The sequence below is a fragment of the Sinocyclocheilus rhinocerous genome, unplaced genomic scaffold, assembly GCF_001515625.1.
Source record: "Sinocyclocheilus rhinocerous isolate Xijiao unplaced genomic scaffold, SAMN03320098_v1.1 scaffold192, whole genome shotgun sequence".
Taxonomy (NCBI): Eukaryota; Metazoa; Chordata; class Actinopteri; order Cypriniformes; family Cyprinidae; genus Sinocyclocheilus; species Sinocyclocheilus rhinocerous.
In genome coordinates this window covers 1,937,664-1,952,331 of record NW_015627892.1, presented here as the reverse complement: position 1 = coordinate 1,952,331, position 14,668 = coordinate 1,937,664, and the positions used below count along the sequence as shown (strand labels likewise).

At 35.8% G+C, this 14,668-nt stretch overlaps 1 protein-coding gene across 1 annotated transcript; it reads right to left on the bottom strand.

Moving 5' to 3' along the window:
* Positions 1-2,558: 2,558 nt before the first annotated feature.
* Positions 2,559-13,023, bottom strand: LOC107736923 (pyroglutamylated RFamide peptide receptor-like). The gene is made up of 6 exons (XM_016548312.1): positions 12,723-13,023; positions 7,523-7,681; positions 6,605-6,666; positions 5,429-5,661; positions 4,785-4,979; positions 2,559-2,580 (listed from the first exon to the last, which is right to left on the bottom strand). The coding sequence occupies exons 1-6, from the start codon at positions 13,021-13,023 to the stop codon at positions 2,559-2,561; spliced, it is 972 nt and encodes a 323-aa protein (XP_016403798.1).
* Between the last annotated feature and the right edge of the window lie 1,645 nt (positions 13,024-14,668).

Below are 14,668 nucleotides of genomic sequence, written 5' to 3'. Positions count from 1 at the left end.
AATTAATTTATTATTATTTATAAATTTTAAGCAATAATGATTTTAATAAGTAATTACGAAATATAATAATTCGTTCCACGATTTAGGCCTACTAAAACTAGGGAATGAACGAATTAACGAACGAATGAATTCGTGGCAGCTAAGCCTAAACAAGAGAATGAATACTTAATTCGTGGCCATAATTTAGACTAAACGAAAAAATTAATTCTTAATTCGTGGCCATAATGTAGTCCTAGCATAAAAGAGAACTAGCCTATTCTAAATTCGTGGCTGTGATTTTGTCTGCATGTCATGATCGGGGCTCCGTACAACCGAATATAACCTTAGCCTACCTGTTTATTAATTTATTATGGTATGTAACTATCTCACCTTTTGCTGCACCATGTTTGCGTAGCACATCCTCGTGCTTTCTGGCAATGTGCCGCTTCAGATTCCAATATGAATCTTTACTAACTTTAACAGTCTCCCCGCACTCCCTCTCAGTTTCTTCTCCCTGCTCATTCTTAACTTTGATTTTTACTTTACATTTATGTATAAGGCTTGCAACTTCGTTGAAACAATATCTGAACTCCATAACTGCTCTACTACTACAGATTCTCGATCTTGAACAAGCAAATCACCAAAGGGCATTCTGGGTTGAGCGAGCGGCGCTGAGCGTATTGAGCGAGCGGAGCGGAATCTTCAGAAAGGCGCTCTGCGCTCTCAAGGAGATATTACCACTCCGCTCCGCTCACATGCTCTGTATGCAACTCTTCCCACATCTTCACGCAAAGAAAGAAGGCGTAACTTTTATTCTCGCTGTAGTATTGTTGTTGCCGCCGCCGCCATGTCGTTTTTAGCAACATCATATGACCCCTTTAAAAACACAAGAGGTAGGGTAATGGAATGAAAAAAGGCAAGGTTTAGAGTATATATGTGACCCTGGACCACAAAACCAGTCTTAAGTGTCAATTTTTCCAAATTGAGATTTATACATCATCTGAAAGCTGAATAAATTTTTGGCTCTACAAATATAAAGCTGAATAAATTTTTGGCTATTGCTACAAATATACCCCAGCGACTTTAGACTGGTTTTGTGGTCCAGGGTCACATATTAGCTATATTAGCATCCATAACAATGCAAAATAACAATGTGTTGCTGTTACATCCTCTGCTGCTAGTCGAGCTCTTTAAGATCAGGTGAATTCTTATTGGCTGTCAATTTTTTTTATCGTTCATCAGCTGGAAAAACTCATTCTAAAGTGATTCCAACAATATCCTGCCTCATTGCGAACTTTCCTATTCTTATAGAAGTATAACGTTTATTAAAACTTTATAGTTATAGTTATCGTTCTTGGTGTGAACAGCCTTTTATGTTTTTTATTTTTGCTCCACCAACACAAACAGTTCCAAATGAAGCCACAGCAGAACCACTGCGTGTCTCCTAGCAACATAATAGTGTTTTGTTCTTGAATGTTTTGAACGGTTGAAATCGATTGAATGACTCAATCAATGACTCGCTTCGCGTTTTTGAGCAAATCAGTTTCATTTGAGTCAATGACTCACTCATAAAGAAGTCACTTATTGACTTCCTATGTGCATTCATTTATCACTAAATAGCTTTTTAAAAGAAAAAGGAGAAAACTAAAAAGGAATGAACTGCTATCAATGTCAAGATTAGATGAACAGCACACTGTATAAAGTGTGTCTCTGGTGATGCAAACATGTTAGTGTCACGTGCTTTTTCATGGTTTCCTTTAAAAACTTTCATTTCCATACCGGCTCCTGTCTCAGGTAAATGCTAATGAATGTAATTTCACTGGAAATAGAAGAATTTGTTATGCTGTCTTCTGAAAGGCTTTCGTTGCAGCTGAGAAGCAAGTGAACCGTGGAAAAAACTGAAGAAATGGACTGCGTGTTGTGCACATGACAATAGAGTGGATAGAACACTGGGCAAGGAAAAATTATATTATTATAAAAAGACTGAAACCTTGAGGAGTAAGTACAGATGGAAAATTGCACTGAAAAATTAGGAGGGAAACAGTCTTGCTCTTAAGTGGCACTAAAATAGCTCCTATAGGTCAGAGAAGTCAGGTCAGAATTATGGAAAGCAGTGATTTACCATTTACCAAAGCCACTGCAGGTCCATTTATAATGAGAACAATGTATGCGACCCCAGAATAAACGGGACATAACACTGAAATATATAAATAAGATGACATTTTTGATTTGCTGTGAATTTTCCTAATCATAAGCATTTCATAGAGTTCTGATATCCTGCACTTGCTTATGAAGTTTGGTTTAAATTACATTAATTAAGGATGTTTATGAATTACATAAAATGCTACACCTGTATTAATGCATTTTTAGGTGATATCACACAATCTGTGAATGGAGACAATAGTACTACACCAAATTCACAATAGTTGCCATAGTGATAACTGCGAGAAGAATAATAGAACAATTGATTGCCTGTCGAAGATTCACAGGAACAAGGTGTTGACCTCTACGAAAGGTTGGGGAGGAGGAAAGGGGTAAAGAAGGAGAGAATCTGAAGTGAGAATGTGTTTACTCTACTCTCACAGGAAGGACAGCATCTGGCTGACAGACACATGTGTAAAAGGTTGTTTTTTTCATTACTTGTGAGGAGAAGAAAAAAGATTGACAACAGTAGGCAAGAGGGAAGAGCACAAGAGGTTTGGTACCGTAGTCAAGCAGGAGGGAGACCAGATGGAAAGGCGCCCAGCAGGCAACAAAGAGCAGCACCACGGTGGCCATCATTCTTACTGCACGCTTTTTCCTTCTGAGAATGAAAGGCATTTCTATTGTTGCAGGCATGTCAATAACAGCACAATACAGGGGTGTCAATCAAACAGCATTTCATTTGTACCAGTCTACCAAGATTATGCGAACCGAGAGCAACAATGTAGATGTTATGCAATGTTGGCAATGAAAGCATCTGCTAAACAGACCTTTTAAAAGCAGTATGTGACTCCCAGAATTATATGGACAAAACAAAAAGTGTTTTTTGTTGTTTATTGTCAAAATCGTTAGGTTCTGATCACATGGGTATCCATGCTGCGCTATTAGCCCAGGGGCCTTCAACCTTTTTAGGCTCCTTGGTGAATAGAGCAAGGACACCCTGTTATATGTTGTATAAAACTGAGTGTTGCATTTTAAGCTTGTCCTATAATTTTGTACCATATTAATATATAGTTTAGCTGATGGGTTGTTAACGTAACTGATGATATTCAGAGAGTTAAACGACTTGGCACAAGCTGATTGGTTCATGCTGCATATGCAGCCAATGAGCTTACTGCCTTGCATTTATATAGCTGGCTAGCGTTCACTAGAGATTCCTGCAGCGCGATTTCAGAGTTTCTCTGAAACCCTCCACCTTCCCCAGCTCCACCTGTATAGATCTGCTATGGGTTATTTTATATGCTATTTGTGCAGCAGCAGTATGTCTTAAATACTCACGGCACCGTATCGCCGTATGCATTGGCAGTAGCAAGTTCCTGTACTTGTTTGCAGCAGCAGCAATAATCTACAACTACAGCAATAACCAACAGCAGCAGCAGCGTAGCAGATCTATTCTGCCAAGACCAAATGCATTAACATTGTCATATCCATCACCATGCCAAAATCTTCAGAGAGTTGTCATGATTAAAATGTATTTATATACTTTGCAATGATGCTAACATTGCAAAACCTTAAAAGTAATCATTAAATGGATAATTTACCCAAAAATGAATTTTCTGTCATCATGTATTCACCCTCATGTCATTACAAACATTTATGACTTTATTCTGTGGAACATAAATGAAGATATTTTGAGAAAAGTTTCAGTTTTTCTGTCTACATAATGGAAGCCGTTGGTCACCAAAATTGTTTGGTTACCCACATTTCTTCAAAATTGTATCTTTGATGTTGCACAGAAGAAAGAAAGTCCAGATTTGGAATGAAATGAGGGTGTGTAAATGATGACAGAATTTTTGGGTGACATGTTTGGGTGAACTATATCTTAAATTATGTACAGAGTCATATACTTGTACACTACATTGTAGTTTTACTTAATGGGATAGTTCACCCAAAAAGTTAGTCTTCATTAACAACTCACCCTAATGTTGATCCAAACCTGACTTTTTCTTCTGTGGAACACAAAAGACAATATTTTAAAAAACACTACAGTGTTTTTGTCCACACAATGAAAGTCAGTGGAGTCCAGTGTTGCTTTTGCGCATTATGTGGACAAAAAGTTTGAAACATTCTTTAATATATTCAAAAGAAAAAGTAATTGCTTTTATACTACAGTCCAATAAATAACAAGTTAGTATTGAGTAACTTATGTTTTAGACACAGTATTATCATTTAAGGCCTGTTCACACCAAAACCAATAACTATATTAGTGTCCACACCAGCACACGTTAACATTTTGTTCATTATAAACGTGCCGCAGTTACGTTGTCTGCCGCTTTAAATACTTAAAGTCAGTTGTATTCTGATTTGTTTTCTATGGTTTTTACATTCATCAGCTGGAAAAAGTTCCTTAAAACGTATTATTTAGCATACTAGATGTGAATGGTCCTTTGCTCTGCCAATGCAAATAGTTGAAATGAAAGGAAGCCACGACAGAGTTTTTATTTTGAGGTGAAGTATCCCTTTAATATATTTAGCATCTTACTGTAATTGTAACTTTGGTTGAAGTGAATTTAATATTAATGTTTTGTTGAATGCATAACTTCATTTTTGAGACAATGAAATAAACAATATAATAGCAAGCAAACCCGCTGTTGTAGACTAACCTTGCAATCTTGTTGATTTCAGATCCCGGGAGCGTTTGAAACATGATGTCATGTACTTTGTGCTTGCCCCAGAGCTCCCGCATGATCTTCCAGTACAGGATGGCCATGGTCACCAAGGGGGCCAGAAACACCAGGACGGACAGACAGGTAGTGTAGGCTCTCCTCTGCCTCTGGCTTGGCCATACTTCCAAACAACTGGTATGGTGGACATCAAACAGGAAGTCATATTTCACCTGCATAGTTAAATAAGAGGCAACTTATTATGTGGGCCCTTCATTCTTTTCTATTTAGAAAAAAGAAGAAAAAAAAAGTTTGACAGATGGAGGGAAGTCTAGAGGCAGCTAAATATTCAAATATTCAATCTAATGAATTTGTTTAGCAAATAATATTGTATAATGCTGCTCACAATTCTTGATAATTCGTCATATTCCCAAATGAACTACAATGGCCTGATTTACTGACTGACGGGCATTGCTAATGAATTTTGAGGTGAAGTATCCCTTTAATATATTTAGCATCTTACTGTAATTGTAACTTTGGTTGAAGTGAATTTAATATTAATGTTTTGTTGAATGCATAACTTCATTTTTGAGACAATGAAATAAACAATATAATAGCAAGCAAACCCGCTGTTGTAGACTAACCTTGCAATCTTGTTGATTTCAGATCCCGGGAGCGTTTGAAACATGATGTCATGTACTTTGTGCTTGCCCCAGAGCTCCCGCATGATCTTCCAGTACAGGATGGCCATGGTCACCAAGGGGGCCAGAAACACCAGGACGGACAGACAGGTAGTGTAGGCTCTCCTCTGCCTCTGGCTTGGCCATACTTCCAAACAACTGGTATGGTGGACATCAAACAGGAAGTCATATTTCACCTGCATAGTTAAATAAGAGGCAACTTATTATGTGGGCCCTTCATTCTTTTCTATTTAGAAAAAAGAAGAAAAAAAAAGTTTGACAGATGGAGGGAAGGCTAGAGGCAGCTAAATATTCAATCTAATGAATTTGTTTAGCAAATAATATTGTATAATACTGCTCATAATGATTCTTGATAATTCGTCATATTCCCAAATGAACTACAATGGCCTGATTTACTGACTGACAGGCATTGCTAATGATTAAAGACAGCTTTTTATCCTTCTTATGAAGTTTATCTGCTGAATGCCTGAAACAGCATGACATCATGATCATGTGCATACAACATGTCTGAGGGAAAAAATATGTGAAAGCTGCACATGCAAGGGCAATAAACATAAAGCAAAAACACAAACATGATAAGCGAAAGGCATTATCTCAATGAAAACATAACAGACATTGCATTTGAAGCCCTCAATGGTCTCTTCTAGCACAACAGCATCTAATTTGCTTCTAATAGAGTTGATGCATCTGTTATCTCTGGCGGTAGCTGCAGTGAATTAAAATTACAAGTCAAAGAGACATATTCTGCTCATGTTTAAACCATCAGCTGCTTTTTCTTTTTATTTCATGTAATCTTTTGCTTTAATAATCACAACGCATTTCATAAACTTAATGGAAACTAGGACATTTCTTTCTTTCCTTAGATAGATTTAGCTGATACTACTATTTGAGCTGAATACGGATGTGTATGACCTATTTCATTGTGTTCCTTATCTTTGACTGTTAATGACTTGAGTTTTGTCTGTTAAATAATATATCCCTGCATGCACCAGAGTGGGAGCAATCACTCAATTGCTTGTTTAATCTTAAAAAATAGTGTGTATAATGGATGGGGATTGTTCTGGAAATTTCAGACAGAATGTGAATGTAGTACTTATTTTCTTAGAGTTGCATGTTTACCTCCACTTTCTGAACAAACCACATGGGAGCCGCGATTGCGAGGGCAACCAACCACACAGCCACTGTAAAATGAGGGACAAGACATAATATTTGTAGTTTTGTAGAATTTCAAAAGAACACAAAAGAAGATGTTTTGAAAAAGGTCACTGTTTTTGTCCATAAGTCAATGGGGTTCAAATTTGGTTTGCACTTTCATTATATGGACAAAACATTCTTTAAAATATCTTTGTTTGTGAAAGATCGCCAGGGCAACCAACCACACGGCCACTGTAAAATAAGTCAAAAAACACAATATTTGTTGTTTTCTATGCAGTGTCTAGCTCAAGGATGTCATATTGATGTCTGAGGACCGCAAGGAGTCTGCAAACTAAATTTACTATATTTAATAACATTAAATTTCATTCTGCTTTCTAAAAACTTTTTAGAAGTTATGAGATTTTTTTATTTTATTATTATTATTATTCTTTTGATGACACTTTTTTAACAATAAGAAAATCTAATAAATCTAATAAATATTTTTAGTTTATTATAGTAAAGTTGAGATAATATTTTAATTACATTTTAATAATATTTTCATAATATTTTAATTTCCTTACAGTAGTGACATCATTAACAAATTCTGTTATTTAATATTTAATTTCAAAACAATTATTTGAATTTAGACATAAAACCAATATAAACATTTTATAATACACAAAATATTATATTATATTAATTACAAAATACAAATATTTTTTCACACAGTACAAATAGATGTTTATACATTCAAATGTATATTTAATATTTTTAAGGGGACCCTTATATTTTTGGAAGGGTTCCCTTACAGTGGGGAAAGGTAAAAAAAAAGGGGCTTTCACAAGGGATGAGTTTACCTGCTGTTGTATGAGATATCTTTAATAGCCTCTTTTCATAACTCACCCAGCATCTTGAAGGCATGACAAAGAAAGTAGCTGTTGCGGACATGCAGGGGATAAAGGATTCCTTGGAAACGCTCTACAGCAATACACGTCATGGTGAGCATGCTGGTCCCGATGGCCGTCACTTGTAGGAATGGTATTAACTTGCACAGAAAATCTCCTGTCGGTCAAAAAATTAATGAGGCACAGTGATTGAATCGTTGAATATGAGTGAATTAGAGAACAGGCAAATGAGCTGGTGAAAGACTGTATAAAAATATTGAATAACAAACAGCTTGACCTGTTTTCATATATACATAGTAGGTAGGATTAACTGTTGACACATAAGAAAAATTATACTGAGGAGGCTTGCAGAGCAACTAATAGAAGGAAATGTGTGGGCAGTGAATGTATGGTCTTTATGGACAATGATGAAGACATAGGGGTGGACTAGGACCACAGGCTTCATTTTGTGACACAATGTTCCTCATAATTACTACAGTATATAGGAAATCAGATTGGGTTTGTGTTGCCATGGATTTAAGGAGCAATCTTCTCCCAGCAGTTCTAAGGAGTCTTCTATAACCCACTAATTCTTATTTTCCAGCTCACTGATCCTAAATAACTCCACAAGCACACTGGCATAATTCACCTGTTGCATGCCGGACATGACTGTCCTTCATTATACAATGTCATTAGATGAAAGGTCACTGACTCTTGCAAACGATAGAATCTAAAACACAACATGACGCATACTGAGCAATGCAAACTATGCCTGATTTTTAGAGTCAAAAAATGGCAGGCAACGGGTATTTGAGACCATATTTGAATTATTTTTAAATGTCAAGCGTTCAATTTTGGCTGGTTAACACAGTCCAGTTAGATCCTGCTGGTAGACATCATAACTACACCTTTTGCTGCAAATGCATTTTTTTTTCCATTGATGGCCTTTCAACAGTAGTCATGTATTCTGATGAAATAAAAATAACCAGAACTGAGTGGCCATGATATACTTCATGATGCATTAAACTTGAGATTTTTTTTAAAGAAATATAAAATTTAATGTATCAAAGCTTCACTTAAATATATTTAATATTTTACAAATTTTTCTCTCGCATTATATACCATTACCCTACACTATAAAAGCTTGGGGTCACTATTTTTTTAATTAATATTTTTATTCAGCAATGGAACATTAAATTGGTAAAAAAAAAATCTCAAAGAATTTTACACTGTTATACAAATTTCTCTTCAAATAAATGCTGTTGTTTTGAACTTTCTATTCATCAAAGAATCCTGAAAATAAGGATTTCACAGTTTCCACAACAATATTAAACCGTTTTCAATATTAATAATAAAAAGAAATGCTGAGCAACAAATCAGCATATTAGAATGATTTCTGAAAGATTGTTTGACACTGAAGACTGGAGTAATGGCTGCTGAAAATTCAGCTTTGCCATCCCAGGAATAAATTACACTGCAGATAACAGAACTGTAACAGATTACCTTACAAATTAATAAATTACAGAAAACAATTAGTTTAAATTGTAATAATATTTCACAATATTACTGTTTTTACTGTATTTTTGATCAAATAAGTGCCGCTTTGGTGAGCATAAAAGACTACTTTCAAAAAACATTTTAAAAATAATTGAAAATTGTTTCTACAGCAACATAAGCACATTAATGTGTTATTTACACATATTGTAGATGGGTTGATGCAGCAAATAGGATTCCAAGAACTTCTGGTGAGGTAAATTGCTCATTTACAATTCAACCAGAGGTTCTGAAGATCTCTTCTAATCAATGGTGACCTTCCATCTCATCAAAAGCTACTTGGAGCTCTGATTTAAGTGTTGGATGTAATGAAGGTGTCGAAAAACAATACCACACAGATAAATGCAGTAATGAGTATGCTACATGGAAATGTTTAAGCACAACATTATCCTTCTGGTCTCAGCAAGCCTGTGTCTGTTCACGACAACTTGATTATTAATGGACATCAGACTTGTATAGGCTATTTATCACATCAGAATTATAGCTCCATTTTAGACATAGAAGTCTACTTGTAGGATGGCCTTAGTGCTGGGCTGACCAAAAATATGTATCACGGTTTTGTTTTTTGGGGGGATTCTGGCGGTTTCACGGTTTATCACAATCTACAGTTATCACAACTGTAAACAAAGCAGCGCGGCACTTTTAAAAACTACATTAATATGCATTATATGGAGGTAAGATGAAAATAAAATACCATCTAATCTTTTCTGAAGACAGTCAGTTCCCCTCAGAGATAGGCTACATTCATATAAACCCCCGATTCAGTATTTAGGATTTTCTTCCAATATTTCGCGCAACTTGAACAGTGATCTTGCTCTGCCTGCTACAGTATTTTTGAGACTTTAGTCTTTGCAACTTCAGGGATCTTATCTATGCACAATCAGCTTGTAACACTCCAAAGAGAAAGGAAAACTTGAAATCGCATCATATGACCCCTTTAAAAGTGATAGGGTATACACATGCTTGTCAAAGGTTACGACGACTGCAGGTAAAACATGCTAAACCAATAGATTTGACAGCAATACATCAATTGTTAAAAAAAAAAGAAGAAAAAAAAGAAAAAATCGAAATCGAATCATCCTCACATCTAGACAGGCGAGTCGAGATGATGTTATGAAGTAAACTAATAAATAATCTGCACATTTTCTTTCAACAGATCACACAAATAATGGCAAATGCTTCCATTCTCTGTTTAAAGACAGATGTTTTACACAACAAACACCCAAGGCCAAACAAAACTTATGTAGCCTACAGGTCCATTGAAATGTTTGACAGCAGAATAATGAGTAATGTATGGTCCACGAATTATACACAATGTAAATGCACCAGTTTTTTTAATGTTTTTAGCGATGATGGTACTGAATGTCTGTTATGATGACACAATTTGTCCACTTAAAGGGACAGTTCATCCAAAAAAACAAAAATCCTTTATTCACCCTCAAACCTGTATTCAAACAGTTTTTCTCCATGAAATGAAAGACATTGGGGTCCAAAACAACACTGGACACAACACTGGACAATCTGACATCCATTGTATAGTCAAAAAACACTGAGGCATTTTTTCACAGGAAAAAATTAAAAAAATATTTTCATACAAGTTTGGGTGAACATGACGGTGAGTAAATGATGACAGGACTTTCATTTTGGGATGTATTATTATTAGGGGTGTACCGAACCATGACAATTTCGCGCAACTTGAACAGTGATCTTGCTCTGCCTGCTACAGTATTTTCTCCTCTTTGCGTTCCTCTTCAGCGTCTCTGGCTTCTGTTAACGGCCGTTTACAGTTGGTTTATTTGCCCAGTTAAAGAATTAGTTGTCTGTTATTAATAGTTCTCTAACTATTAGTCAGAAGTGTATGCAGTTAACAGGGACTACCTCTCAATTCACGACGCTGTGGCTTAGGCACTTGTACCGGTAGGTAGCTAACTTATGCCTTTTTTTAAAAATGTGTAATTCAAACCGGTTTACCGTCTGAACCAGTATCACGCAGCAGATGGCCGTGAATATTAATCAACCATCAGTAAAATTTCAGCTGAAGAAAAAACATTCAAGTCCAAACAAAACTTATGTACAGGTCCACTGAAATGTTTGACAGCAAAATAACGAGTAATGTATGGTCCACCAATTATACACTATGTAAGTGCACCAGCTTTTCGATGTTTTTAGCGATGATGGTAAGCTACTGCATGTCTGTTATGATGACACAATTTGTCCACTTAAAGGGACAGTTCATCCCCCAAAAAATATAGATTTTTTCGATAAGCAAATATCGATTACAATTAGCTAATGAATGCATCGATGAAAAATATCAAGTATAATATCTTTATTTCACAAAATACGGGACGAGAGATTTTAGGATTTTTGCCATATAAAATCGTTAATTAAAAACAAAGTTAATAATGTTAATAAAATGTTAATGTTGCATTAACTTAAAGGGGTCATATGATGCTTTTATAAAGATCGTTATTTTTTGTATTTGGTGTAACAGAATATGTTGACATGCTTTAATGTTCAAAAAACACATTATTTTTCAAATACTGTACATTATTGTAGGTCCTCTATGCCCCGCCTCTCTCAAACGCTTAGTTTTCTACAAAGTCCCTCCTTCCGACAAGCGCAGTCTGCTCTGATTGGCCAGCTGACCCAATGCATTGTGATTGGCCGAACACCGCAAGCACGCGTCGGAAATGTAACGCCCCTTACCATAATAGCGAGCTTCAGCTTTCAAAGTAAATGTAAAGACAGAGCCCGTAGTGGGGGTTGAACGGAACCACGACATCAAAACCGAGGTATGTACCGAACCGTCATGTTTGTGTACCGTTACACCCCTAATTATTATTATTATTATTATTATTATTATTATTATTATTATTATTATTATTAACATCAGATAGCCTTTCTTAGAGATGAAAAAAGTAATAATTCTGACATTATTTTGAGATGCCTAAATAGATTTAAGCACAGTTTATGTCTTTTTAAAAACCTCAGTGCTCATTTTTGTGCTTCAAGGATGGTACAAGAGACACTTGCATTTTAATTCAGTAACACAGGTGCAGTATACTGTACTGCATTATTATGGATAGACTTCAGAAATCCAATTTCAGGCCTAGTGCAGTTTTGCACATGATTTATTCACTGGCATGAATTCATGTTACAAGTGCATATTTTAATCTGTGCACATGTACTGAAGTGTAGCACAAACTTTTAATGAATTGTAGTTTTGTGAAAGATGAAAAAAGAATGTGTAAAAAGCACAGAAATGCTTTACCCTTTGAACAATACTATACCATTTAAGAGCGTTGAATTGTGAGATGAATGCACTGGAGGTCAACTACTCTGTTAGGGTGCTTTCACGCTTGGTTCGATTGCCTGTCGATTGCCAATCGAACCCAGGTGCTCACCAAAAGTGCTAGTGTGAAAGCACCCTTAGCTTCATCAGTGGCTTTGATCATGCATTGACTATATATGCTTAAAGCTTTACTTTCCCAAAGCTGTCACTTAATAGTGTTGAGATTGAGCTATACATCAGGAGACCTTGGGTTTATAAAAAATCATAAAAAGTTAGGGAAAAACTGGGTGGCCAATTGGTTATAGACAGTTATGGTGCATTATAAACATAACAGAAACTGATTTCTGCCAAGTGTGAACAAAATTAAGCCTACCTGCCAACCAGTTGGTGAAGAAGTGCTGCAGCAGTGTGGCAGGAACACACACTATGGATATCAGGAGGTCACTGAGTGCCAGAGAGCAAATGAAGAAGGTGCTGGGAGACTGCAGAGCCTTCCTGCGACATAAGAGAACCAGCACCGCCCCGTTTCCCACCACTGCAAGCCCAAAGATGAGCACGTAGAGCAGGCCAAAAATTGGAAGCAGGGCGCTAGGGAGTCTGGGCACTGCCACCAGAGGAGGAATGGAGAATTCCTGGATGAACTGCCAGCGAGAGAGGTTGGAAGCCTTCAGCATGAGGTCCAGAAGATGGGCAGTCAGGTTCATACTGATGAAGGTCAAGGGTCTTAGCTGTTTGTAGAACACCAGTATGTTTGATCCTTCAGTTGTAGTGCCAGCTGTGGTGTAGCAACTTGTTTTAACGATCTGTGGAGTCTGATCTTCACAATTTCTACAGAGAGCCTGTTTAAGTTACATTAATGAATAGTTATGTGTGCTGTATTGATCTGTTTCTCTTTGTAAATTACGGATTACAGGCATTTTTCATGGTTGTTCCTTTTTGTTGATGAAAGCATGCGTTTATCTCATTCCTATTAAGGATATGCTTAGTGAGCATTGATTTTAAGTCACTGGGGACAATCTACCGTGCTTATTGACAGGCTGCTACTCTGCTTGACAAAAACCTCTTCAGTCAAAAGTTGTGTGATACCAGCATTATAATGATGCCCCACTGTTCACTCTCAGTATGTCAGTAGAATGTCCTTTAGCTGTTCCAGCTCCTTCTTGCTGATGCCTGATATCACATTGTCTCATGACTCATTTTTGCACAATCCTTATCTTCACAGTCCGGGTGTCTGTAATTTGTATTGCTTTCTCCATTCTGGATTGAGTTTAGACAATCTTCGCCTTGTAATCTTGCAATATGCTGACAAATTAACAAACATGGTTAGTTTCAGATGACTTGTATGTCCTTGTCCTGAGAACACAGTCCAAACTTTTGGGTAAAATCTACTTTCAATATATAGGTTACTCAAAATAAGCAAAATCTAAAATATGATGATAGTGAGGGGTTAGTCCTCTTTTTACTCCATATTTATTATTATTGTTGTTGTTATTATTATTTTAATTTAAATGAAATGTTTGACTTTATATTTACTGAGGTACCGTCCTTGAGACAACGTCACCTTCTAGCAACTTGCACCGTTCTCCCCTATATTAATATAATATTCTATTAAAACTATACTGTGGTTATACAATAGTAAAACAGTCAATTGGATTTACATTACATAAAAATATTGTTTGCGCATTTTTGGGTCTATTTCATGCTAAATAAACAAGCAAATAAATATCGATTACGATTAGCTAATGAATGCATCAATGATGTAAATATCAAGTATAATAACTTTTTATATTTACAACACAAAATACGGGACGAGAGATTTTAAGATTTTTGCCATGTACAATCGTTAATTAAAAACAAAGTTAATAATGTTAATACAATGTTAATGTTGCATTAACTAAAAAGTGAAACACGCTTGTCAAAAGGTTACGACTGCAGTTAAAAAAACGCTAAACCAACAGATATTCTTTAAAAAAAAAAAACAACAATTGAAATTGAATCATCCTTTTTACTTTTACTTTACTTTTAGTCATTTAGCAGACGCTTTTATCCAAATTTAAGGGGGTCTGAATACTTTCCGTACCCACTGTATATATACTGTATATATTATTTCATTTCCATTTTGTATGTTGAAGTACTGAAATAACCTATATATATATAACCTATATGAAATAGCCTATATAGACATAATAAAAAATGACAACATGACTACAACTGTAACTAAAACTAAAATAGATAACTAATACAAATCAAAGTACATTAGTTCATCAGTAATCCTAAAAAAATAACACTGAGGCAAACACACATGCTAAAATAACAACA